This window comes from Aotus nancymaae, unplaced genomic scaffold, assembly GCF_030222135.1.
Source record: "Aotus nancymaae isolate 86718 unplaced genomic scaffold, 86718_ANA_hifiasm-v0.15.2.pri h1tg000007l, whole genome shotgun sequence".
NCBI lineage: Eukaryota > Metazoa > Chordata > Mammalia > Primates > Aotidae > Aotus > Aotus nancymaae.
This window is the reverse complement of record NW_026988418.1, coordinates 40,945,155-40,971,753: the sequence shown is the minus strand read 5'-3', so window position 1 is coordinate 40,971,753 and position 26,599 is coordinate 40,945,155. Positions and strand designations below refer to the sequence as shown.

At 38.2% G+C, this 26,599-nt stretch overlaps 1 protein-coding gene and 1 pseudogene across 3 annotated transcripts in view; both read right to left on the bottom strand.

The window, feature by feature from the left end:
- The window catches only part of DNAJB4 (DnaJ heat shock protein family (Hsp40) member B4), a 47,375-nt gene that overhangs the window by 12,762 nt on the left and 8,014 nt on the right, over positions 1-26,599 (bottom strand). Inside the window, exon 1 of one of the 3 annotated variants that reach the window (XM_012442543.3) lies at positions 1,161-1,884. The exons of the other annotated variants lie outside the window; for them this stretch is intronic. Within the exon in view, the coding sequence (XP_012297966.1) occupies positions 1,161-1,371 (211 nt within the window). The 5' untranslated portion in view covers positions 1,372-1,884. Of the gene's footprint in view, positions 1-1,160; positions 1,885-26,599 lie in introns of those variants that run through there. 3 annotated transcript variants of the gene reach the window in all.
- Positions 10,787-11,327, bottom strand: LOC105710294 (small ribosomal subunit protein uS15-like; annotated as a pseudogene).

Below are 26,599 nucleotides of genomic sequence, written 5' to 3'. Positions count from 1 at the left end.
CAAATTAGGAAAATTTAGTGTTAAATATAATAAAGGAATCAAAGGGATAACAAAAAACTTTTCATAGCTACAATGATTTAAAAGCCAGTATTTTGGGAGAAAAACTAATAATAAAATAACTTAGTCCTGATGTTAAAAGTTGAAAATCCCCAAACCAGTACAAATTAAAGTTTTTTGTGTTATTAATTAGCAATTTAAAATAGTCTTACTCTATAGCCACATTTATATGGAAGTGACGGACAAACCTGATTTAAAATGCAGAATGAGAAAAGGATAATCTTAAGTTATCCTCCTTTACTGTGCTCACTAGTTTTTGATCTCACAATGCAAAAAACAAAAGTATGGCAGGGAGAGGAAAGGGAAGTTGTCATGTTTTTCTCAATACTTAGTAAAATTTTACAACAAGTAATGTTACCTAAAAGTAAATCAATAATTATCCTAACTAGGTGGCCATTTTAGGTCAAAAATTGTATTTCTGAGATCTCATTTTCTTGGCACAAAATTATTGTTTACAATTAAGCTAAAAACTTGTTCTGGTATTTTATGACATCAGGAAAATTCTTTCCTCTCCAGGCAGAATGCCAAAAACAACTAGAAGCTAAATGCCTGCGCCTTCTGCTTCTGAGAGTCACAACTCCGTCTTGTTCAGTCTAAACTAGCCTTGCTATATAAGAAAGGCAAAAAACTACTTTTTGTTTTTGTGAATAAAATATAAACTACTCAGAACCTGAAATGCCAATCTTAAGGTTTTAAATGACTGAAAACTCTTTATTGGTTCTGACAGAAAATTCATTAGAAAACAAAACAGGTTGCATAAGACTTTTGACACAATTTACTAATAGGTATGGGAATTCCAGGTTTCTTTTAAAATATACAATGTTAACATTGTAAGTCTAGTGATAAAATATGTATAATCCAAAATGCTAAAATAAAAAAGGCAAACAAGGACATTTCATTCATTCATAGCTCTGCAATACTCATTCATTTGATCAGAGATGAAATCTTGTTATTATTCATTATTTGTTCTTCTACTTTTGATATGACTGAGAATCCAATTTAAGAAAAACCATAGGCTGAGAGAGAGAGAGACCAAAAAAAAAAAAAAAGGCTGGGAGAGAGAGAGAGCCGAAGAGACAGAAAGATATACAGAGAATACTTACCTTCCTCCCCAAACTGATCATATATTTCTCTCTTTTTAGGATCACTCAATACTTCATAAGCTTCTGCGACCTCTTTAAATTTTTCCTCTGCCTGAGGAGATTTGTTCTTGTCTGGATGAAATTTGAGGGCTTGTTTTCGGTAAGCCTTTTTAATATCTTCATCTGAAGCTCCTTTCTCAATTCCCAAAATGCAATAATAGTCTTTCCCCATTTCGAATGCCTTGAAATGAACTTAGATTTCCCTTTGTAAAAGAAAACAGTGTCCCCAGTCTTAGCAATAGACCGATTCTAAGAAAAATAAACCAAGCTGGGTATTTTAAAAGTTAAAGTAAATCGGCAATTCAGCTAGCTGTCTTAAGGCAGCAAGCAGACAGCGTCTCTGTATTCAATCCTTCCCCAACAGCTCACTTACAGATAAATATACACTACACAGGAGACAGCCTCCTTCTAGATCCTCCCATTTTCACTACGTGTCTCTGTACTTTCTAGAACAGCAAATGCTACAGGACGTCACTTTCCCAGCTGCCTCTAGTCAAAGTACTGAGCTATGTTTTCTCCTCCTCCACGATTAACTATTCATTTTCCGTCTGGCTCTACCATCTTTATATTTCCTAATTAAAGAGGCCAAGTGAATAAACATGCCAATATTTCAACACAGAATGTCACAACTACGTATTTATGTACTCCATACTAGGTGAAAAAGCAACAAAAATCATCACAGTCATTAAACACTCTATGTTAAAGAAGTTAAAGTAAAATACAATTAAAAGTATCGAAGAATCCGTTTTAGATATTTTAATTTCAAGCTATTCATCTGTAAAGTATGTAATATTAAAATGCGGGTTGTTTGAACCGAAATTTTCAAGTAATTTACGTCGTCTTCAAAATTCCTGGGGTCTATCAATCAGAAACGCCAGAAAGTTTGTGTACTAATTTCACATTCAGAGTATCTATAATAAAATTCAAATGCATTATTTTAAGATAAGTAAGGGACTTAAACATGATTTTAGCTAATTAGTTTTTTCTAGGATACATAAGTTCATAGTTCTGGCAAACCAATGTTTATTTTTGAAATTTTAGTATCTGAATTTAGTTACTTCAACTAAAACTGAATAAGCACCCCCCCCAACCCCCCCCCACCCCCTACCCGCAGTCGCCCCACAGGGTCCCTATTTAAAGAATTTTGGTGCTGCAGGAAAGCCAATAGAAAGTATCAGGTTACGGACAATACATACTCATGTTCCTTACAAGACTTAACCGCAACAGGATCAACGTAAAATTTGGATATGTCACTTAAGGGGCACTAATATGAGAAATATTTTTTCTTTCAAAAACATATTTCCCTAATTATAAATATATATTCATTGTCGGAGATTTTGGAAAATACAGAAGGAAAAAGCTATTAAAAATCTCCCTATGATACCATTTTAGGTAATCCCTGTTAAATGTTACTGTATTTACTTCTAATCCTGTTTTCTATGAATACTCATGGTTATTTGCTGTAGTTTTATAATTTTTGTTAACAAAGTTAGATCATAGCCTTCATATACCCTTTTGATGCCTGCTTTTGAAAATATATTTTGTGTATTTATGAGACATTTTCAATGTATATAACTCATCTTTTATCTTCTGTATGGTTTTCTCTAAGAAAATGTAAAAAGAATTGCACACAGTCCAAATATGTTGAGTCTGTAAACTTAAAAAAAAAAAAAAACCTTTATGAGGAAAATAAAATGTACATATATGTTTAGAATATAATAAAAGGTAATAATCATGTGTTAACCTTTAAAGAAATGAGAACACCCACTCTATATGCAGAGCAATGATGATTCAGCAATTCTTTATGAATGTTCATCATTGTACATTTTGACAGCTATGATTTTCTACTCCTCAAAATTCTCTACTTTAAAAATACCTTGACATTAGAAATGTATAACATCGATCTAGCCTACCTGTGTGTTACAGAGGTTTGTCAGCTGTTTAGCATTTTAGACTTACCAAGGAATACTCAATGTCAAAAAATACCTTTGAATCCAAAAACTTAGGGAAAATGCTAATATCCAGAGTCACCTTAAGATTCCCAGTTTTATTAAAAAGCATATTACCAAACTGAAATCCAGTGCAAGGATCGGTATCACATACAGTAAAAACATAATAAAAATCATCTATTATAAAATTAATTTCCAAGGGAGTTCCTTTAAATATTCGTTACCAAAGGAACACTGACTTTACTATTTAACAACCAGAAATTGTTTGGGTGGGTAGTATTTGCAGAGAAAAAAAAACTTATTTGATTCAATCATTTTCAGAGAGCTAGGAATATTATCAAAACTTGACACAGTAAATTATTTTAGAGAACTTGAAGACTGGGTCTTTCACATTCGTGAGAAATTGTATTATATATTAACAGATGGAAAGAAATCTGACTCCCTAGACATTGAAAAGGGTGAAAAGGGATTTTCACATTTCTTCAAATATCACACACACACATAAGAATTACAGTAGTAAAGTTGAAAAGCAAGAATTCACCTCAACTTTGACATTTCAAGTTAATAAGAAAGCAAATATAGTTGTGATTTAAGACTATTAATAAAACAATTTTGTTAGGTTATGGTAAAATGAGTAGATAATTGCACACTTGTAGATTTGTAAAGCTTTGCAAATAATTCAAACATTTGGCAATAGTTCTTAAAAGCCACTAAATATTATTTTAATAATTTTATAAATACCACACCTGGAAATTTGTCCTTAGAAAATAATTTAAAGACAATAATTATTATGTTTACAAATATACCCATTGCAAAGAGATGAAATAGAGTAAAGCATCAATATGATCATTATTAAAAGTACATAGTACTTTGGAGATATTTTACTCTTATATTCACTTTTGCAGACTGAGATGTCTTCTCTACTATTTATTTAGAGGTTGAAAATCCATTATACAATACAATCACTCTACATTAAATCTTGGTCATCCAGGCTAGGCGCTTTGGCTCATGCCTGTATTCCCAAAACTTTGGGAGGCCAAGGCAGGTGGATTGACTAAGGTCAGGAGTTTGAGACCAGCCTGACCAATATGGTGAAACCCCGTCTCTACTAAAAATACAAAAACTAGCAGGGCGTTGTGGCAGGCGCCTGTAATCCCAGATACTCAGGGGACAGAGGCAGGAGAATCGCTTGAACCCAGGAGGTGGAGGTTGCAGCGAGCGGAGATCGCTTCATTGCACTCCAGCCTGGGCAACAAGAATGAAACTCCGTCTAAAAAAAAAAGCAGGGCGCGGTAGATCACACTTGTAAAACCAGCACTTTGGGAGGCAGAGGCAGGCGGATCACGAGGTCAGGACCAGCCTGGCCAACATTGTGAAACCCCATCTCTACTAAAAATACAAAAATGGCCAGGCGCTGTGGCTCACACCTGTAATCCCAGCACTTTGGGAAGCAGAGACGGGCGAAGTCAGGAGTTCGAGACCACCCTGACCAACATGGTGAAAACCCGTCTCTACTAAAAATACAAAAAAATTTAGCCGGCCGTGGCGGCGGGCGCCTATAATCCCAGCTACTGAGGAGGCTCAGCAGAATTGCTTGAACCAGGGAGGCGGAGGTTGCAGTGAGTTGAGATCGTGCCATTGCACTCCAGCCTGCGCGACAAAGCGAGACTCCGACCATCCCCAAAAAAGCAAAAATACAAAAAATTAGCGGGCATGGTGGCGGGCACCTGCAGTTCCAGCTACTCGAGAGGCTAAGGCAGGAGAATCGTTTCAACCCGGGAGGCAGGGGTTGCAGTAAGCCGAGATCACGCCATCGCACTCCAGCCTGGTGACAGAGGAAGACTCTGTCTCAATAAAAAAATAAATAAATAAAATATATTGGTCATCCAAGTTTCTATGATATCCATGTGGTGATTTTTTTTTGGTGGGGGGGACTGTCATTCCTGCAAATAATTATGACAAAAACCGAAGAGTATGTAAAAGGGAGAGTAGTGGTAGCCTGCAGGGAAAATGGAACAGAGAAGAGCTGTGGTCAAAGATTATTTAGTAAAAATAAAATAAATAAAAGCTTATTTATTTTACTTTATTTTTTCCTTGTTTTTTTTTTTTCTCATCCTCTCAGCTAGCTTGTTTTCCTAAAAGCTCATTTATTTTAAAAGCAAAAATAAAAACAACTACATAGAAAGTCTGAAATATTCAGAAATCACATAAATCCCTGCTTATTCGATATTATAGGTTATATGTATGCGTGGCAGAAGTTTGAAGAAAACAAAAACTAGCTTGAGTTAGTAACTGACATACATATTTCCCCTTAAAATTAAGGGATGCTGTATTTTTAACAAAGATATAAAAATTAGCATTTGCTAAACAAACAAAAAAATTAGCATTTGCATTTTAATTTTTTTATTTTTTTGAGATAGAGTCTTGCTCTGTCATCAGGCTGGAGTGCAACAAGGCAATCTTGGCTCATTGCAACCTCCGCCTCCTGAGTTCAAGCAATTCTCCTGCTTCAGCCTCTCGAGCAGCTGGGACTACAGGCGCATGTAACCACACTCAGCTAATTTTTGTATTTTTAGTAGAGACGAGGTTTCACCATGTTGGCCAGGATGGTCTCAATCTCTTGACCTCGTGATCCACCTGCCTCAGCCTCCCAAAGTGCTGGGATTACAAGTGTGAGTCACCTCACCTGGCCAGCATTTGCATTTTTAAATTTTTTCTTTACTATTCAAACATTGGTAAGATTATTCCATGAAAACACAATTCTCTTTCCTTTACTAAAATAAAATTACAGTCAGGTGAGGTGGTTTATGGCTGTAATCTCAGCACTTTGGGAGGCCAAGGCAGGAGGATCACAAGCTCAGGAGTTCAAGACCAGCCTGGGTAATATAGTGAGACCTTATCTTCACTAAAAACTAATTTTTTAAAAAAATGGGAATTAAGATAGTATTTTAACCCAGAAACTAAAAGTATGACTTGTCATTTAATTTATGTCATCTTCTACTTTAACTTTATTCATATATAATAAAAAAGTTTTCTTTTTCCAACTCACAAATCATTTCTTACTTTATAATAAAATAGTAAGGAAGAAGATAAAATGCCCTGAGTCTCAGAAGAAATTACATCAAAATTCAGATCATCACTTAAACGCTTGAGGACAAATGACTTCTCATATTTTGCCAACGCACCTGTGAAAAACCTTTTCTGGCAATATTTCTTAAATGGGTCACATTTAGTCCTAAAATTTCTTTTAACTTTTTTCTTTTCTTTCCTTTTTTTTTTCCAAGACAGAGTCTTGCTCTGTCATGCAGGCTGGAGTGCAGTGGCACGATCTCGGGTCACTGCAACCTCTGCCTCCTGGGTTCAAGCAATTATCCTGTCTCAGCCTCCCAAGTAGCTGGTATTACAGGCACGTGCCACCATGCCCAGCTAATTTTTGCATTTTTAGTAAGGACGGGGTTTCACCATGTTGGCCAGGCTGGTTGCAAACTCCTGATGTCAGGTGATTCACCCACCTCTGCTTCCCAAAGTGCTGGGATTATAGACATGAGCCACCGCACCCAGCCTTTTTTCCTCCCTTTTTTGAGATGGGACTTGCTCTGTCACCCAAGGTGCAGTGCAGTGGCACCTTGGGTGCATAGTTCAATGCATCCTTGAACTCCTGGGCTCAAGTGATCCTCCCACCTCAGCCTCTCAAGTATACAGGCCAATGTGGCAATATCTGGCTTATTTAATTTTTTGTACAGACTAGGTCTCACTATGTTGCCAAGGCTAGTCTCAAACTTTTGAGCTCAAGCAATCGTCCTGCCGTGACCTCCCAAGATGCTGGGATTACAGGCATAAACCAGGATGCTTGGCCCCTGACATTTCTTTTTTCTTTTCTTTTCTTTTTTGAGACAGTGTCTTGCTGTTGCCCAGGTTGGAGTGCAGTGGCATGATCTCGGCTCAATGCAATCTCCGCCTCCCAGGTTCAAGTGATTCTCCTGCCTCAAACTCCCGAGTAGCTAGGATTACACCACCACACCTGGCCAACCTTTGTATTTTTAGTAGACACGGGGTTTCACCATGTTGGTCAAGCTGGTCTTGAACTCCTAACTCAAGTGATCCACCTGCCTTGGCCTCTCAAAGTGCTAGGATTACAGGCATGAACCACCATGCCTGGACCTAAAATTTCTTATACAGTGATTCATATTAGAAAATATAATTTAAAACATAAAAAAGAAGAAAAGAAAATTATGACCTACATTCCACAATACTTCCTGTCCAAGAATAAGCAAATAAACTGAGGCTCTTTTATACTCTGTTAATAGTGCTTTGGATATTTGAATATATAACCTCAAAGTATGTAAAAATGATTATAATATTTATCGAGATGACACCCAGGGAATATTGATAATATAGTGGTTAAGAGCACAGATTTTAGAGCCAGAGTGCCTAGGTTAGAATCCTAGTAACACTACTTATAGCTGCAAAACTTTGGACTGAAATCTTCTGACCTCAGCTTTCTCATATGTCAAACAGAGTTAACTGCATTAACTGTTAAGTTGGTAACATTAATACCAACTTAGGACTGTTGTGAGGATTAAATGGGATCAATGTGTGATATATTTAAATGTAACTGGCACATAGTGAGGCTACTCTTATGATGATGATGATGATCTCATATGAACTTGAAAATTGTTTTCCCAGAAAAATTACTATATTGCATGTATAACAAAATGTTCTCATTTTGAAGCATACATGCACACACTCACACACACACACACAGCTGTCCAAGTGGATCTTTCTAAATATTCCAGTTAATATTTGCTACTCATTCATGTTGATTTTGTTAAAACTTAAAATCATTAAAACTTCCCAAAGGTAGCATTCATTATATTTCAATTCCAATATTTATATTCTTAAAGTATATATCTTTGATTTTGAACTCAGAAGATCTGCCCAGCCTTAGTATCTGTCGATGCCTCACATATCTCAGTCATACTAAATTACTTGAAAATTATCTAGGGGAGGCCGGGCATGGTGGCTCATGCCTGTAATCCCAGCACTTTGGGAGGCTGAGGTGGGCGGATCATCTGAGGTCAGGAGTTCAAAACCAGCCTGGCCAACATGGAGAAATCCCATCTCTAAAAAAATAAATAGATAAATAAATAAATAGAAAAGAAACAAACAAACAATAAATAAATAAATAAAAATAAAAGAAACAACAAAAAAAGAAAATTATCTAGGGGAAACCATTATTTATCAATTCCTCTTAGAGGGCTAGCATAAATGAATAGAAACTTAAGAATATGAATACTTGGGTTTCTAAGCTTTCCCACTTAACAGGTAACTTAGATAAATCATTTACATTCTCTGAATACCTAACTCACAAAGATTATTGTGAGAGTCAGATGAGATAATACATGTGAAAGCACTACAATTTATATAACATCTACAGAAAAATTATTTTCAGTATCTTAAGCTATATAAACTTTTACTACCACTTGGATGTCTATTGACAAATAGTCTCCTTTGATTCAGGAAGTTTTACTTGGCATAAAGTAAACTACCAGATTCACCCCCAAAGGACTTTGGCATCCCCCAAGATCATGCCTCTTGCCAAGTTCCCTTTTCAGACCTTTATCTCTGAATTTTAGTATCTTCTCACACAGTTACAAAAAAACAAACAATTTCAAAAAAAAACCTGTTCTATGCCTTCCCCATAACATTTATGTAATATTTTATAATTTATAAAATACTTCCATATGCTTTCTCACATGTAATCTATCTATATGCACATACACCTGATAGTCAAGCAGAACAATTTCAAAGAGCTTTTCTATAGCTACAATAATGAGCTAAGATATTCTTGACAATACTTAACATACACTTTCGATATTAACATAAAACTAGAGGTTACTAGGCTGCGTCTATCCTAATATTTTGCGTGTTTTTAAGATAATATCTAAATAGTTATATAAAATCAAATTATTGATCATTTAATAATGGACTGTATTTTATCTCTACATATTATACTTTCCTAAAAAACTTGAAAGCACTATGAGGCATTATTACCATAGATTGCTGTAGAGCAAATCTTGATGTAAGTTTGGAACTCAGACCCCAATTTCTTATTCCTGTGAAAAGGTTCCAGAGCATAATAGTTATAATATCTATTAATCTTGTGATGGTCACAAATGCTACTTTGTCTTTAGGGGAAAAATAAGGAAATTTTTATTTGTCTGTTGTGTATATGTGTTGCCAAGATACAGACCCATAAAATCTATTTATTTAGAGACAGTATCTCCCTCTGTCACCCAGGCTGAAGTGATGTGGCACCATCTTGGCTCACTGCAGCCTTGAACTCCTGAGCTCAAGCGATTCTCCCCACCTCAGTCCACAGAGAAGCTGGGACAACAGGCATGTGCCACCACACCCAGCTAATTTTTCTGTTTTTAGTAGACAGGGTTTTGCTATGTTGCCCAGGCTGGTCTAGAACTCTTAGGCTGAAGCAATCCACCCACCATGACCTCTCAAAGTGTTGGGATTACAGGTGTGAGCCACTGCACTCAGATGAAAAATTTTAAAGAGATTCACTTCTTACCTTATCTACGTTACAAGACGAAAGATGTAAACTTAAGGCAAGTGTCTTTAAGACATTAAACCCTATCCATTTAAGGTTAAATTGTTCTAAAAATCCTATTCCCCCATGTCTTACCTATAAATGTCCTTTTTAAGGCAAAGACAGTAGTTTGGATTCATTATATTTGGAATTTGTCAACAGTATTTGACTGTCCATTTTATAGTATTTGATGGGTACACACACTGTTTACAAATGTGGCTATCATAGTCCATACTTCCCATGAATAAAGTATTTCAGTCACTCAGCAAATATTTATGGAGTGCTTTTATTATGTCACACTATTTTAGGTATTGTTAACTAAACAGACGATATCCTTGCTCTCATTCAACTCATACTCCAGTAGGGGAAGACAAACAATAAAAAGTTAATAATGAAATGAGATAGTTTTAAGAGCTTTAAAGATAGTAAAACAGAGGCTGGTGCAGTGGCTCATGCCTATAATCCTAGCACTTTGTAAGGCCAAGGACCGCAGATCACTTGAGGCCAGGAGTTCAAGACTAGCCAACATGGTGAAACTCCATTTCTAAAGAAAATACAAAAATTAGCTGGGCGTGGTGGTGCATACCTGTGGTCCTAGCTACTCAGGAGACTGAGGTTGGGCCTGGGAGGTGAAGACTGCAGTGAGCCAGGATCGCACCACTATACTCCAACCTGGGTGACAGAGGGAGACTGTCTCAAAAAAAAAGTTAACTATCATCCTCAACTTGGGCTGGAGTGGTGGGGATAGAAAAGGCTTCAGAACAGAAAAATGTGAGCAAAGTCATTAAAGACTGATAGATTCTGAAAGAGAAAGAGGGAGAATTTGTGATTTGGATCAGGAACACAAAGCCAAGAAGCAAAAGAGCATAATAAAATCTACCGGATACAGCAAAAAGACTGGTGAGATCAATGCATGCGAATTAGGAAAGCTCGCCCTAGGAAGCTGGCAGAAAATAAGTTATGGTCAGATTGCTGAAATTTCTTATTTATTTGTTTATTATTATTATTATTTTAGTTAAACAATCATGTTTATTGCTTGAGCACAGACAAATTTATGCGACCAGGGCAGAGGCTGTAGATGATTCATATTTCCAATTGGGAGGGAGGACTCATTTAGTCTTATAATACCAAGCCAAACAATGAATCTGGCTCTCTATCAGAATCGGAATTTAGCATCCTTATCCTTTCTGTTCCTCTCAAGATGCTTTCGAACAGCGACTGCTTTCTTAATTAAATGGTAAAGATCTTCAGGGAGATCAGGAGCAAGTCCCTTAGACTTAAGAATTCTTAAGATTTTATTGCCTGTCACAAAACGTACTTGTGCAACACCACGTGAATCTCTCAGGATCACACCGATTTGTGAAGGAGTCAGACCCTTCTTGGCCAGTTTGTAAATCTGCTCCTTCACGTCGTCAGATGTCAACTTCAGCCACGTGGGGACGCTGCGGCGATAGGGCAAAGCCGACTGGGACAGGCCCTTCCCTGGAGCATGCATGCGACCCATGATGGCGGCGATCAGGCAACGAAAAGAAAGCAAGTCTAGAAACGCCGCAGGAAGCCACCCAGAACCTTATTTATTATTTTTGAGACGGAGTTTTGCTCTTCTTGCTCAGGCTGGAGTGCAATGGCACGATCTCGGCTCACCGCAACCTCCGCCTCCAGATTCAAGTGATTCTCCTGCTCAGCCTCCCGAGTAGCTGGGATTACAGGCATGTGCCACCACGCCCAGCTAATTATGTATTTTTAGTAGAGACAAGGGTTTCTCCATGTTGGTCAGGCTGGTCTCAAACTCCCAACCTCAGAGGATCCGCCTGCCTTGACCTCCCAAACTGCTGGGATTACAGGTGTGAGCCACTGCACCTGGCCCAAAGTTACTATTTTTTGAGACAAGGTTTCACTCTATCACCCAGGTTGGAGTGCAGTAGCATTGCCACAGATCACTGCAGCCATGATCTTCTGGGCTCAGGAGATTCTCCTGCCTCAGCCTCCCAAGTAACTGGGATCACAGGCTCACACCACATCAGGCTTTTTTTTTTTTTTTTTTTTTTTTTTTTTTTTAAGAGATAGGTTTTCGCTATGTTTCCCAGGCCGGTCTTGAACTCCTGGGCTCAAGCAATCCTCCTGCCTCAACCTCCCAAAGTGTTGGGAATACAGGCATGAACAAATGCACCCAGCTGAAAGTTTTTAATGTCACACTTCATGACTGCTCTTTCATGCTCTTCAAAAAGCGCTAATTTAATAGTTTGATTTTGGGGAAAAAAAATTACTTGAAGAGGTTGCTTCATTTCTTATATGTCCACTTATTTCCAAACCAGTGAAATTGCTTTTTTGGTTGTCAGTAAAGGGTTCTTAACAAAGTTTCATTAATAATTTGTAAGCTTCCTGACAAGGTGCTGTGGCTCACGCCTGTGGTTCTAGCTAAGGCAGGAGTATCACTTGAGCCCAAGAGATCAAGGTTGCAGTGAGCCATGATTGCACTCCACCCGGGTGACAGAGGGGGATCCTGCCTCAAATAATAATAATTTCTAAGCCTCCAAGAGCACCAGCATAAGATGGCAAACTAATTTAAAATGGCTGGTAGGAAGAACAACTTTAGTCATAATTTTCTGTGGCTATTGTCTGTATCATCAAAATTTCCCAGTGTTGTATCACTATGGTAATATTAGTAATTCCCAAAATTTTCAAATTTTAACGTGTCATGGCTTTGTAATACTTTCCCTGAATGAAGCACTATAATATACACATTTAATTTTTTTGTCTAGTGGTCTTTAAAACAAGATTTTTAAATCAAATTCAAAAAATTAAAAAGTACATGTCTTTCAAAAAAAATACAAAATAAAACTGCTTTAAATTTATAAAAATTACTAGATTTGGAGACACTCAGGGATCAGATATATTTTATACTTAAAAAAATAAATCAACCAGGTGCAGTACCTCATATCTGTAATCCCAGCACTTTAGAAGGGTGAGGTGAAAAGATCACTTAAGCCAGGGAGTTTGAGACTAGCCTGGGCAACAAAGTGAGACCTCAATCCCTACAAAAAATTTAAAAATCAGCCAGGCATGGTGGTGTGTGTCTGTAGTCCCAGCTACTCGGGAGGCTGAAGCAGGGGGATGACTTGAGCCCAGGAGGTTCAAGGCTGCAGATGAGCTATGATCATGCTGCTGTATTCAAACCTGAGTGACAGAGTGAGAGTATCCAAAAAAAAAAAAAAAAAAAAAATATATATATATATATATATATATATATATATAATTTCTTCTCTTGGGGAGTGTAGAACTAACTTATTCTAACTGGGATGAATAAAATATTCAAGTAACCACTAGCCCTTCTTTCTTACCTGCTTTTTTTTTTTTTTTTTTGAGACGGAGTTTTGCTCTTGTTACCCAGGATGGTCTCAATCTCTTGACTTAGTGATCCACCCGCCTCCGCCTCCCAAAGTGCTGGAATTACAGGCGTGAGCCACCGCGCCCGGCTTCTTACCTGCTTTTATAAAAAGTCCTTAAAAGCTTGCTAATGACTAGTGAATGTACAGTGAGCTAATGTACTTTCCTGGCATTTTGAAATCATTTAAAATAAAGTGTTCTTTTTTTGTTGTTGTTTTTTTGAGATGGAGTCTTGCTCTGTTGTTGCCCAGGCTGGAGTGCAACAGCACAGTCTAGGCTCACTGTAACCTCCACCTCCTGGGTTCAAGCGATTCTCCTGTTTCAGCCTCCTGAATAGCTGGGATTACTGGTGTGCGCCACCACACCTGGCTAATTTAAAATAAAGTGTTCCTTACACTAATTTTAAACACTGAGTTAGGCCCAGGGTGGTGGCTCACAACTGTAATCCCAGCACTTTAGGAGGCCAAGGCAAAAGGATCACGTGAATCTAGGGGTTCAAGACCAGCTGAGCATCAGAGTTAAGACCTCGTATCTACAAAAAATAAAACAAATTAGCCAAGTGTGGTGGCAGGCACCTGTAGTCCTAGCTACCGGGAAGGCTGAGACAGGAGGATCACTTGAGCCCAGGGAGTTGAGGCTGCAATGAGCTGTGATCATGATGCCACTACACTTCAAGCCTGGGCAACAGAGCAAGACAGTCTCAAAAACAAAAAACAAAACCAAAAATACTCTATTAGCCAAAAAATTAAAAAACAGCTACAAAATTCATAGATCATTTTAAATGAGTCTTGATAAACTAATATTAACTAATATTTCATTATAGCACTTTGCCTGTGTTGAAAGATCCACTATTTAGACCAGAGCTGTACAACAGAAATATAAAGCAAGCAACAAATGCTACCCACATTTCTAGAACCCATATTTTTTAAAAAGTAAAAAGAAACTTCTTTTTTTTTTTTTTTGAGATGGAGGTTTGCGCTTGTTGCCCAGGCTGGAGTGCAATGGCATGAACTCTACTAAACCCAGTCTCTACTAAAAATAAATAAACGTGAAATTAATTTTAATAATGTATTTTATTTAACCTAGTAAATCCAAAATATTATCATTGCAGTATATATTCAAAATACAAATTATGAATAATACTTTACATTATTTATTTTTGGTACTAAATATTTGAAATACAGTATGTGTTTTACACTTCAACCTCAATTCAGATAGCTACATTTCAGTAGCTTAACAGCCTCATATGGCTAGTGGCTACTGTGTTGGACAGTGCAGATCTAGTGGTTTCTTCTAGTCAGTAGTGCTATGAGCCAATTTTTCAGAAACCTCAGCCTATGAACCTCATCCCAACTATATCACACATGAATACCTCTCACATGCACACTTAAGGTAAATAAAGTCTTAACAGCTGAACTCTAAAAAGAAGTTCATTTTTACTTATAAAATAGTATTACAACATTCATCTACATAAAAGATATGAGGATTTTTCAAAATAAATACTTTACACTTAAGGTAGTAGGAATGGATTTATACATGCTCAGTTGACATATACTTTCATAATGTTTAACTGTAAAAGCAACACTAGGAAATGAGGAATCTATGTGATTTTCACTTTTATCTTTTCTAAAACGTCTCTTCTCACACTCTTCTTATATGTGGCCTGAGACGTCAGCTTAACTGGCTCATTAGAAAAAGGAGAGTAGTTTAAGGAGTACAGAGAAAAAAAAAATGTCTGTAGCCCAAGAAATAAGGCAGGAGGAGAGGATATGCAGCTGTTTCACGAAACTATTAGGCTCTTAGCCAAGACTGCAACAAACTGATTATTTAGCAAGTTTGTTTAGCTCTCTAATTGTTTACAATTCTCGAGTAACTTCTTTCTTTTTCTTTTTTTTTTTTCTTTTTGAGACAGTCTTGCTCTGTCACCTAGGCTAGAGTGCAGTGACTGGATTACAGCTCACTGCAGTCTCAACCTCCAGGGCTCAAGCAATCCTCCCGCCTCAGCCTCCCAAGTAGCTGGGACTACAGGCATGTGCCACTATGCCTAGATTTTTTTTTTTTTTTTTTTTTTGGTAGACATAGGGTCTCCCTATTTTGCTCAAGCTAGTCTTGAACTCCTGGGTTCAAGCTATCTTCCCACCTCAGCCTCCCAAAGTGCTAGGATTACAGGTGTGAGCCACTGTGCCTGGCCTCTCAAATTACTTAACTTAAATCAGTACACAACTTTATGAATTATCTTTATAGTATATTGCATCCATTAAGACATAATCATCAAACCACTGCTACCATGGAGACTTAACTATGATTTAAGGACTTTAATGATGGCTACCAAATATAAGTATTAAAACATTTATAAAAACAAGCCAACATGTCCTATAGTATTTACCAACTACTATAAAACTCGGCCATTGACTACCTAAATCCAAATGAATGAGCCTGAACTATTACAATTGTCTAAAGAAGGACATTTACAGTAAGAGAAGAAAATTAGAATTTCTAAAATAATTTAACTGTAAATGGATGGGTTTTAATGTTTGAGTTATTAATATTTCAAAAATATAAGGTTTTTATTATCTAGGTCAAACCAGTAGTATCAAGCCAATCATTACTAAGACCTCACTGTGCTATACTCTTATATGTGGCATGAAGGATAAATAGTATAAGACATACTCCCTACCCTTAAGAAGTTTATACTATAAACAGGTCAGGGGTGGTAGTGGCTAACGCCTATAATCCCAGCACTTTAGGAGGCGAAGATGGGTGGATCACTTGAGGTCAGGAGTTCGATACCAGCCTGGCCAACATGGTGAAACTCCGTCTCTACTAAAAATACAAAAAATTAGCCAGACGTGGAGGCACAAGACTGTAGCCCTAGCTACGGTGAAACTCTGTCTCTACTAAAAATACAAAAAATTAGCCAGACATGGAGGCACAAGCCTGTAGTCTTAGCTACCTGGGAGGGTGAGGCAGGAGAATCACTTGAACCCAGAAGGTGGAGGTTGTAGTGAGACGAGATTGTGCCACTGCACTCCAGCCTGGGCGACAGAGCAGGACTCCATCTCAAAAAAAAAAAAAAAGAAAAAAAGAAAAAAAAGAAAGAAAAGAAAAAGGAGTTTATACTATAAATATATAAAATAGCCGGGCACGGTGGCTCACGCCTGTAATCCCAGCACTTTAGGAGGCTGAGGCGGGTGGATCACGAGGTCAAGAGATCGAGACTATCCTGGTCAACATGGTGAAACCCTGTCTCTATTAAAAATAAAAAAAATTAGCTGGGCATGGTGGCAAGCGCCTGTAATCCCAGCTACTCAGAAGGCTGAGGCAGGAGAATTGCCTGAACCCAGGAGGCGGAGGTTGCGGTGAGCTGAGATCGCGCCATTGCACTCCAGCCTGGGTAACAAGAGAGAAACTCCGTCTCAAATAAAATAAAATAAAATAAAATAAAATAATACGTACTGTTTATTGTTGTTTTTGCCAGACAGTGTAGAGCTGAGTAGTTGCAGCAGAGACTGTATGGCCCACAAGGTCTAATATAATTACCATCCGGCCCTTAACAGGAAATGTTTGCCAATTTACAAGTTATACAAATTATTCCTCACTGGAGGGAGAGAAAAGTCTAAAAAAAAGCACTAAACATGATAAAATTTTATTGCATCTGGCAAACTGTAAAAACTATAGTTTTTACAATACTCAGAAATAGGCCAGGTGCGATGGCTCAAGCCTATAATCCTAGCACTCTGGGAGGCCAAGGCAGGCAGGTCATCTGAGGTCAGGAGCTTGAGACCAGCCTGGCCAACATGGTGAAACGTTCTCTACTAAAAGTATAAAAATTAGCTGGGTTTGGTAGCACATGCGTGTAATCCCAGCTATTCGGGAGGCTGAGGCAGGAGAATCGCTTGAACACAGGAGGTAGAGGTAATAATGAGCTGAGATGGCGCCATTGCACTCCAGCCTGGGCAACAGAGTGAGACTCTGTCTCCAAAAAAAAAAAAAAGAATAGGCTGGGTGTGGTGGCTCACGCCTGTAATCCCAGCACTTTGGGAGGCTCAGGTGGGCAGATCATGAGGTCAGGAGATAGAAACCATCCCGGCCAACAGGATGAAACCCCGTCTTCAATAAAAATACAAAAATTAGCTGGGTATGGTGGTGCGTGCCTGTAATCCCAGCTACTCGAGGGGCTGAGGCAGGAGAATCGCTTGAACTCAGGAGAAGGAGGTTGCAGTGAGCCAAGATCCCACCATTCACCTCAGCCTGGCAACAGAATGAGACTCTGTCTTAGAAAAACAAATGAATGAAAAGAATAAAGGTCAACATCCTTTTGCTTGTCTGATGGTAAAATAAAACTTGTACACTGATTTTCAACCTGGTGACTGCTAAAGGGAATATATTAGAATATTTAAAGTGTGAGGTGAGATGCTTATCAAAAAGGGTGGCACGTGTTTTAAAAGGCAGAGAAAGACTGTTTGATAATCCTACCTCTGTATTGCTTCCCCTTGACCACTCCCATCTAATTCATTGGTCCTGGCCATAAATGATTTTGGCTATTTCCCAAAATGAAATCTACCCTGACATAGGTTCTCATTTATTACCCTGATTCTCATTTGTTATGTTCTATAAAATCTGTAGTTAAGTTCTATAAAACATTTGCCATGGTTATATAAAATCATCCCAAATGCTAAATTAGAGAATACTGAATCATCACCCCTAAGGTAAATACAGTGTTAGGTTCCTGCCAGACTCTGGTCACATTTTCATCAATACATAACCTCTTCTATGTGTATTTCTGTTAAAAACACCTTAATAATATATATTGTTGGGCCGGGCGCGGTGGCTCACGCCTGTAATCCCAGCACTTTGGGAGGCCGAGGCAGGTGGATCACAAGGTCAAGAGATCGAGACTATCCTGGTCAACGTGGTGAAACCCCGTCTCTACTAAAAATACAAAAAATTAGCTGGGCATGTTGGCGCATGCCTGTAATCCCAGCTACTCAGGAGGCTGAGGCAGGAGAATTGCCTGAACCCAGGAGGCAGAGGTTGCGGTGAGCCGAGATCACGCCATTGCACTCCAGCCTGGGTAACAAGAGCGAAACTCCATCTCAAAAAAAAAAAAAAAAAAAAAAAAAAAAAAAAAATATATATATATATATATATATATATATATATATATATATATATATATAGTTGATTCACTGACATTGAACTCATAGCCAACAGAACTATGACTCATGCCTGAATGAAGCTTACCTAACACTTGGATTTTCTCTGTAAGGCACATCACAGCCTTCTTGTGTTTAGGAACACTAGATGGCACTTTAGCACTATGCTTAGAGGCCATTTTATTTATTTATTTATTTTTCTAGAGATGGGGTCTCGATATGTTGCCCAGGCTGGAGTGCAGTGGCTATTTACAGGCAGGATCTCCATTTCCAACCTGGGCCTGCTGCATTTCCAACCTGGGCCGGTTCACCCCTCCTTAGGCAACCTGGTGGTCCCCTGCTCCCGGGAGGTCACCGTATTAATGCCGAACTTAGTGTGGACACCCAATCGGCATGCACTACAGCCCAGAACTCCTGGGCTCAAGCCATCCTCCCACCTCAGCCTCCCGACTAGCTGGGACTACAGGCACGCCCACCGCGCCCAGCAGAAGCCATTTTAAATAGTAAAGTCACCAATAAAAAAATGGAAAGCACAAAAACTCTGGCACTAAATGGACCATGAAAAGGAGACTTGTTTAAAGTATGAGAGCTGAAACATGAGGGCAGAGCACTGACTCGTTCAACCTCAGCTAGTTCATTTTTATGTGTGGAGATGGTCAGGTGGGCAGGTCTCACTATGTTGCCCAGGCTGGTCTTGAACTCCTGGCCTCAAGCGATCCCTCTGCCTCAACCTCCCAAGGTGGTGGGATTACAGGTGTGAGCCACTGTGCATAGCTCAGATAGTTCTTAAAATTTTTTTCCACTCTGAACATGCATATGTCTAAAAATGACCTTGAAAGCACTTCAAATATTGATTTTGGGTTATAAATAAATTTCGTGAGTAGGCGAATTCATAAATACAGAATTGACAAATAATGAGAATCAACTGTATAATGATATATTACTGAGAATCTTCTGAATTAACCATGATCAGTTAAAAAATTGTTTTTGAGCAACAGTAACATTAATAAGTACACAGGAACCAAAGTTAGTATCTTTGAAGTGATATTTTTTATATGTAAAGCAAGTGGGGTATGTGTGTAGGTGTATTTCCCTCTTCCCTACTCCAGGAGCCCTTCACTTAGCTTAATTCTGCTTTGAGACTTACCCTGTAGTTGGGCCTCTATGAAGCCCAAATTTGGGTTAGATTCCCTGACCTTGAGCTCCTACACTTTCCCCCATATCTTCACTGTATTACACATCACCTGTGTGTTTACGCCTTATCCACTGGATCTGAGGGGTCCTGTTTTATTCCTATTTCTAGAACAAGGCGTTAACAATATATTGCTGTTCAATAAACTTTTACTGAATGAATGAATCACAAAGAGATGAGTAATAACAAGAACCTAAAGTAGGATGACAATGATACAAACAGACCAACACGTAGGATTAAGTAGTAAGAAATAGAATCTGTATAATTTGCCCATCAGCTGGATATAGGAAAGAGGAAGGATTTCAGACTGCCAATTTCTGGATTGACAAAGATGTGTACAGTTGTACTACTAATGAAAGTACAGAATATAAAAAGAGTACTTTTGAAGGGAAAGACAAGTTCCACTGTGAACATTCCTGTAACCTTATTATTAATCCCTTCATCTATGCTACTTCAATAGTTGGCAAGTTTCGCTGCATAAGATTGCATTCCTAGTTACTTCTCTGGCTAACTACCTCATTAAAATGTAAGATAATGTAAGGTAAATTTAATTTTTGACACTCCAAAACCCAGCACAACAATATTCGTTTGAATTGAATGTTGATGAAGATATCCAGGAGATATTCTGAACTACAGCTTAGAAATAATAGTTGGAGACAAATATTTAGAAAGGATCCTAACGCACGTGATATTTTATAGCGTGAAGAAGGAACAATTTTTGAAAAGAATCAAAGACAGAACTTTGGGAAGACCAGCATTTAAGGGGCACATCAATCAAGAGGAGACAATAAAAAAGACAGAGAGGGAACCATCAGAGATCAACCACGTGAGTGTCTGTTATGACAGACACTGCTGGTTATATACCAAAGAACCATTCATATGTTCTTTCTAGTTAACATATCTTTCTCCCAGAAATAGAGTAACGAACTCAAGGAAGGTGAGAGCATCCCCCAGTCCCTAGGGAATGACTCAGCGTTGATATAAATCAATCACAGTAATCATATTTCCTTTTGCCAGTGATTGTATAAAGGCAGACATGTGACATGGTTCCAGGCAATGAGATGTAAGAGAAATGTTCGGGGGATTTTCCTCCCTATAAAGAGATGCCACCCAGGAGAAACCCCAGAACTTCATCTTGTTTTCGGATAATGAAAATCGGAGGCTTGCTATCTTACAATCCTGAAGGTAGACATCTATGACACAGTGAAAATGGCAGAATACAAAGACAGTAAGAGCCAAAGTTGATAGTGTTGCATCTCTAAATCAATCTTGGAACTACCTATCATTGGATTTAAGAGATTCTCTTATTTGGAGCTGAAAGCATCCTGTCACCACTGGTGTCTAAAAGCCAAAAGATAGAAACTATTTCATGAAGGATATAGAAAAGTAAAGAAAGATGATAGAAAAGTATCTGTAAGAGTGAGAATGATTTTGGTTTCAGTAGTAATAGTTAATCCAGGTAAGCACTCAAAAAAACCATTAACAATGTGCAAGCATTATTCTAATTTATTCTCTCACAATTCTATGAGGTAGAGAGAATTGTGACCAATAAGAGCAAAAGCCAGAATGCAGTAAATTGAACATTAAGAGGGAAATGAAAATGAAATACTAAATTTAAGTATTTCTAAAAAGCTGTCTGAAGTAAAGGAGATAGAGTTGTAATAAGGAAAAGATGAAGGATGTTTTAAGACAGTCCAGAGAAGAAAACACTATAGAGAAGGACGTTTAAAAACATATATGACATATGATAAAATAAATAATTGCTTAAATGACATCTCAAAGAAGGTAAGGTTTGATACCAATACAAGTAGATGAGACTTGAATAAAAACTAGAGGTGGGCTCTGAGATCAAAAGGAAACAGATGACAAATTTATAAATTTAAAGGCAAAAGGACTAGGAAGACCAAAAAGTTCATACACAGTATCAATCCTGTTTAAAAAGAGAGAGGTGGGGGGACACCCAATGCTAAGGATTCAGAGTAAAGTAGGGTGTTTGATAAGAATGGTGATAGTTCAGTATAGCAATTATGGAAAATAAAGAAGCAGCTGATCAGAAACAATTACTAAATCCTACTAAGGACCTAGCTGAAACCAGAAACCATAATGAATGAACATCCATTTATTTACAAATTTTTTATTCAGGATCTTTCAAATGCCAAGGTACCTTTCTAGGTGCTAGGGATATAGTATGAACAACAATCCCTGCCTCATTCTCAATACCTTCCAGTAGGGAGAAATATAACTAAAAAAAATTAAATACTACAAGCTGTGTTAGATGTGGTAGAAGCTAAGAAAAATGAAGCAGAAAATGGAAATAAGAGGATTAAAAATTTAGATGGGGGTGGCCAAAAATGATTTCAGAGAAAATGATGTTTGCACTACGATCTGAAAGGAAAGGAGGAAAGCTGTGTATGTATATGGTAGAATTTATTGGATAGAGTGAAATATCAAACACCAAAGCCTAGAAGTAAGGGAATGCAAGGCATCTTTGAGGAACTGCAAGATGGCTGAGTCATAATAATAGAGATGGTGAAGGTGTTGAAAGATGATCAGAGAGGTAACAGGTGCAATACAGAGCATTGTAGGCCACTACAGTCTTTGACTTGTCTTCTGAGGAAAGATATTATGCCACTGGAGAATTTTATGGAGAATGACAAGTCACTTTGATTCTTAGGGTGTGGGAAAGATGGTGGTCAAGAGTGGAAGACCAAGAAGAACTGATGGGCACAGCAGCTCAGACCTGTAATCTCAGCACTTTGGGACACTGAGGCAAGAGGACAGCTTGAGGCCAGGAGTTTCAGACTAGCCTGGGCAATATAATGATCTCCCTTTACAAAAAAATAAAAAATGTCAGCCAGATATGGTGGCACATGCCTATAACCCTAGCTACTTGGGAGGCTGAAGGAAGAGCACACACTGTTTGAGCACAGGAGTTTGAAGTTACAGTCAGCTCCGTCATTGTACCACTGTACTCCAACCTGAGTGACAAAGTAAGACATGGCCTCTGGGGGGGGGTAAAAAAATATATATATATATATACACACACACACACACACACACATATATATATAAGTATGTATACATATACACACACACACACATACTTCAGCTGGTTTGGACTATGATGTAGCAGTGGAGGTGATGAGAAGTGGTGAACTTCTAGATATATTTTAAAGGTAAAGTCAATAGGATTTCTTGGTGAATCAGACGGGATGTGAGGAAAAACCAGTACCACCACCTAGGTTTTTCACCTTTTCTCTCAGCAAACTGAGAGAACAGACTTGCTACTTACAAAAATAGAGAGGGGAGAAGGGAGAAACTGGGGAGTTCAATATTGGACATATTAAAGATGCATGGGGCCAGGCACAGTGGCTCAAACTGGTAATCTCAGCACTTTGGGAGGCCAAGGCAGGAGGACTGCTCGAGGCCAGCAGTTGAGACCAGCCTGGGCAACATAGTGAGACCCCTCTCTACAAAAAATTTAAAAATTAGCCTGGTGTGCTGATGCACGCCTGTAGTCCTAGCTGCTCAGGAGGCTGAGGCAAGAGGATCACTTGAGCCCAGGGGCTCAAGGCTGCAGTCAACTATGATTGTACCACCACACTTTAGTTTGGGCGACAGAGATCCTGTCTCTAAAAAAATAAATAAACAAACAAAATAAGATGCATGGAAATTCCAGTAGGCAGTTGGATATATGAGTCTGGTATTCACAGCAGTCCAGACAGAAGAGAAAAATTTGGTAAGCGTATAGGTGATATTTAAAACCATGAGACTAAAGGAAATTAGTAGAATCGTAGGGAAAAGGGGCGCATGGATTGAGTCCTAGGTTCACAAAAACAGCAGTAATAACTATTACTAGGAAAGTGGGACCTCTTCCTTACCTCCTGAGATGAACCCTAATTATTCTAAGCCAATATGACACAGAGTAAGCCTGTGACTCAACTCTGGTCAAGACAAGGTTAGTAAGTTTAGCAACTGTGGATGGGGTAGAGAGTAGGTAGCAAAAACTTTCTCCTCATTTAATAATCATAACTGCATGACACCTGGAACTGTGGCAACCATTATGTTATCATTAGGGGAGTTAAGAAGCTGAGGATGATAGAATACAAAGATTAAAAAAAACATGGGTACCTCATAAATTGTTGAGCTGCTAATCAATCAGCCTTAGAGACACTCTACCCCTGGATTTTTTATTTTTAAGCCACTTAATAAGGGCTTTCATCACTTGTGGTCAAAAGTATCTGGATACAATAATCTTATTTAATTTTCAAAACAATGCTTAGGGTACCAAAGAGTAAATAAACTTTAAAAAGGTTAAAGAATCTGGCACAGTCAGTGAAGTAGCAAATGGTGATTTGACACTCATCTGACTCCAAAGTCTATTTGAACTGATTAAGAGTTGTGGATTTAAAGACTGGACACAACTAAAAGGCAAAGGGGAGTGGAAGGGGTGACAGTTATTGAAGTGACTGGCAAAGAAGTAAAGCCAGCAAGTAAGAGATGGAAAGAAAAGAGAAGTGTCAAAAGACTGAAGGAACAGATGAAGTACGTAAGGAAACAAACTGACAAAAGGTCGTCTTAAGGAGACTATCAGACTTGAAGATTTTTATTGTTTGAGTTGTCTGGATGAAGACTAGATGCAGGCTGTAGCCATAAATAAGTGGTGAGAAAATTGCATTTCAAGTAGTCAAGGATTAATGTAGTAAAATTTACTACATAGCACACATTATTTTATGCACTTGGGATTCAGTGTTATGCGACCTGAGGTAAGGTTCCCAGGCTGTAACCTGGCCAGAGGCTTGAAGTCATTACCCAGAGATATAAACAGAGCACAAGAATCAGGCTGACAATTGGGATGACAATGACTCATATTCATGAGCTTGTTTCAAATAATTTAACATACACTAGGAAATTAAATGTTTAATGAATGAATGATCTAACTGATCATTCAGCTTCTGACGCTTCAAACCATTGCTCAATAAACTACAGGCTATTATTGGTTAGACTGATACAAATAACTGTCTGAAAACAAATGTGAAGTCTCTACAAAGTGATCCATGATTTCATTCCACTTTCACTCACTAGAATGCTCAAGACAAGAGGGTGAGATATTTGTCTATTTTGCTTACTACTGTATCTCTAGCACTTAGAACAATACCCAGATTAATAAGCACCTACTAGATGCCAGGCATTATGTTAATCTCAAAGGTAAATAAGATAGCTACTGCCCTTGACAATTTGCCACTTAAAGGCTCTAACTAAAACCTCTTGATCTTCATTTATATCAAAGTGCATAGTTACCAAGCAAGGTTAAGAACCTAAAAGCATCTGTCCTGGATAAAAGGAGTCTATTTAAAGTTTCATATGCACTTAAAACTTTTTAAACTACCATTCTTGCTTGAAAAATCAGTATTTGCATTATTGCTACAATCAGATATCCTGACATAAACAATGATTATGATAAATCATAGAAAATTAGTACCTCCAGATGTTCATTCTTAAAAATTTAATTCCTTTTTTCTTCTAAGTACATGTCCCTTCAACTATTTTTTTAAATGAAGTGAGAATATCAGTTAATATGAAGCAACATAAAAGAACAAACGGAATCAGAAGGCAAATTCCAAAGAGATCACTGATATAAATAGACATGGAAATGTCAGAACAGAGAAGCAAAAGTTCCACTAAAGCACAACAACAAAATTGTTATACCAAATGAGTCTTCGATCTCGTACCCATACACTTCCACTTAAGGATTTTACTGGCAAAGATCCTTGATCTTTCAATAACCAATTTTCAGAAGGAAATGCTGTCAGTAAAAGTAGATATCCTGATTATAAAATACGTTTTTATGTCTGTACAGATTCTTTTCTTTTTTTGAGACGGAGTTTTGCTCTTGTTGCCCTGGCTGAAGCGCAATGGCACGATCTCAGCTCACCGCAACCTCCACCTCCCAGGTTCAAGCGATTCTCCCGCCTCAGCCTCCGGAGTAGCTGGGATTACAGGCATGCGCCACCATGCCCAGCTAATTTTGTATTTTAATAGAGATGGGAGTTTCTCCATGTTGATCAGGCTGGTCTCGAACTCCTGACCTCAGGTGATCAGCCCACCTCAGCCCTCAAAGTGCTGGGATTACAGGCGTGAACAACCATGCCTGGCTCTGTACAGATTCTTCTTCCTCTTGTACCTAAGAAGCAGAAAACCTCCAACCCAAACACTGATGCTTCATAGAGAAGATATTTAATGAAATAAAGAGGACTGGATTAGGAATCTAGTCTTGGCTTTGCAATTAATCTTGCCACTTTGTAGAAGGCACTCGGCAACCTGTGTTAGTTTTCTCCAACATATAATGAAATAAATGGACAAGATTATCTTCAAGGTCTTTCCAAGTATGATGTTGTAAGAAAAATTTGTGCGAAGCTACCCTTCAGTGCCATCTGGCCTCAAAGGCCCTCCACATTGATAATTGTATATTCAACAATTTGTTGAGTTCTACCTTTGTAGGAAAATGTTAAGTAGAATAAAGAATTCAACTTGGTATTTATTAAACTTTTACCAACATAAAAACATACTGGGCAAACCAAAGCATAAGATCCAGTTCTTGACCAGCTCTTTTAAACAGAGGAAGGGAAAAGGGAAAGATTTCTGTATTCATAACATTTACTACAATCTAGCCAGGGAAACAAAATTTAATTCATTTTAATTCCTCAAACATTAACTATGTTTTGTGTAAAAGGGTAGTTTTCAAATTTTGATGAATATAAGAATCAACTATGATGCTTGCTTTCCAAAAAAAAAGAAGCCGGCGCAGCAGCTCACACCTGTAGTTCCAACACTTTGGGAGGCTCTGGCGAGTGGATCACAAAGTCAGTAGTTCGACACCAGCCTGACCAACAAAGGTGAAGCCCTGTCACTACTAAAAATACAAAAATTAGCCAGGCACCTGTAGTCCCAGCTATTTACAAGGCTGAGGCAGGAGAATCGCTTGAACCCGGGAGGCAGAGGTTGCAGTGAGCCGAGATAGCGCCACTGCATTCCAGCCTGGGTGACAGAGCAACTCCATTTCAAGCAAAAAAAAAAGAAATATAGATTCCCCAAAACATCATTCAGTAGGTAAA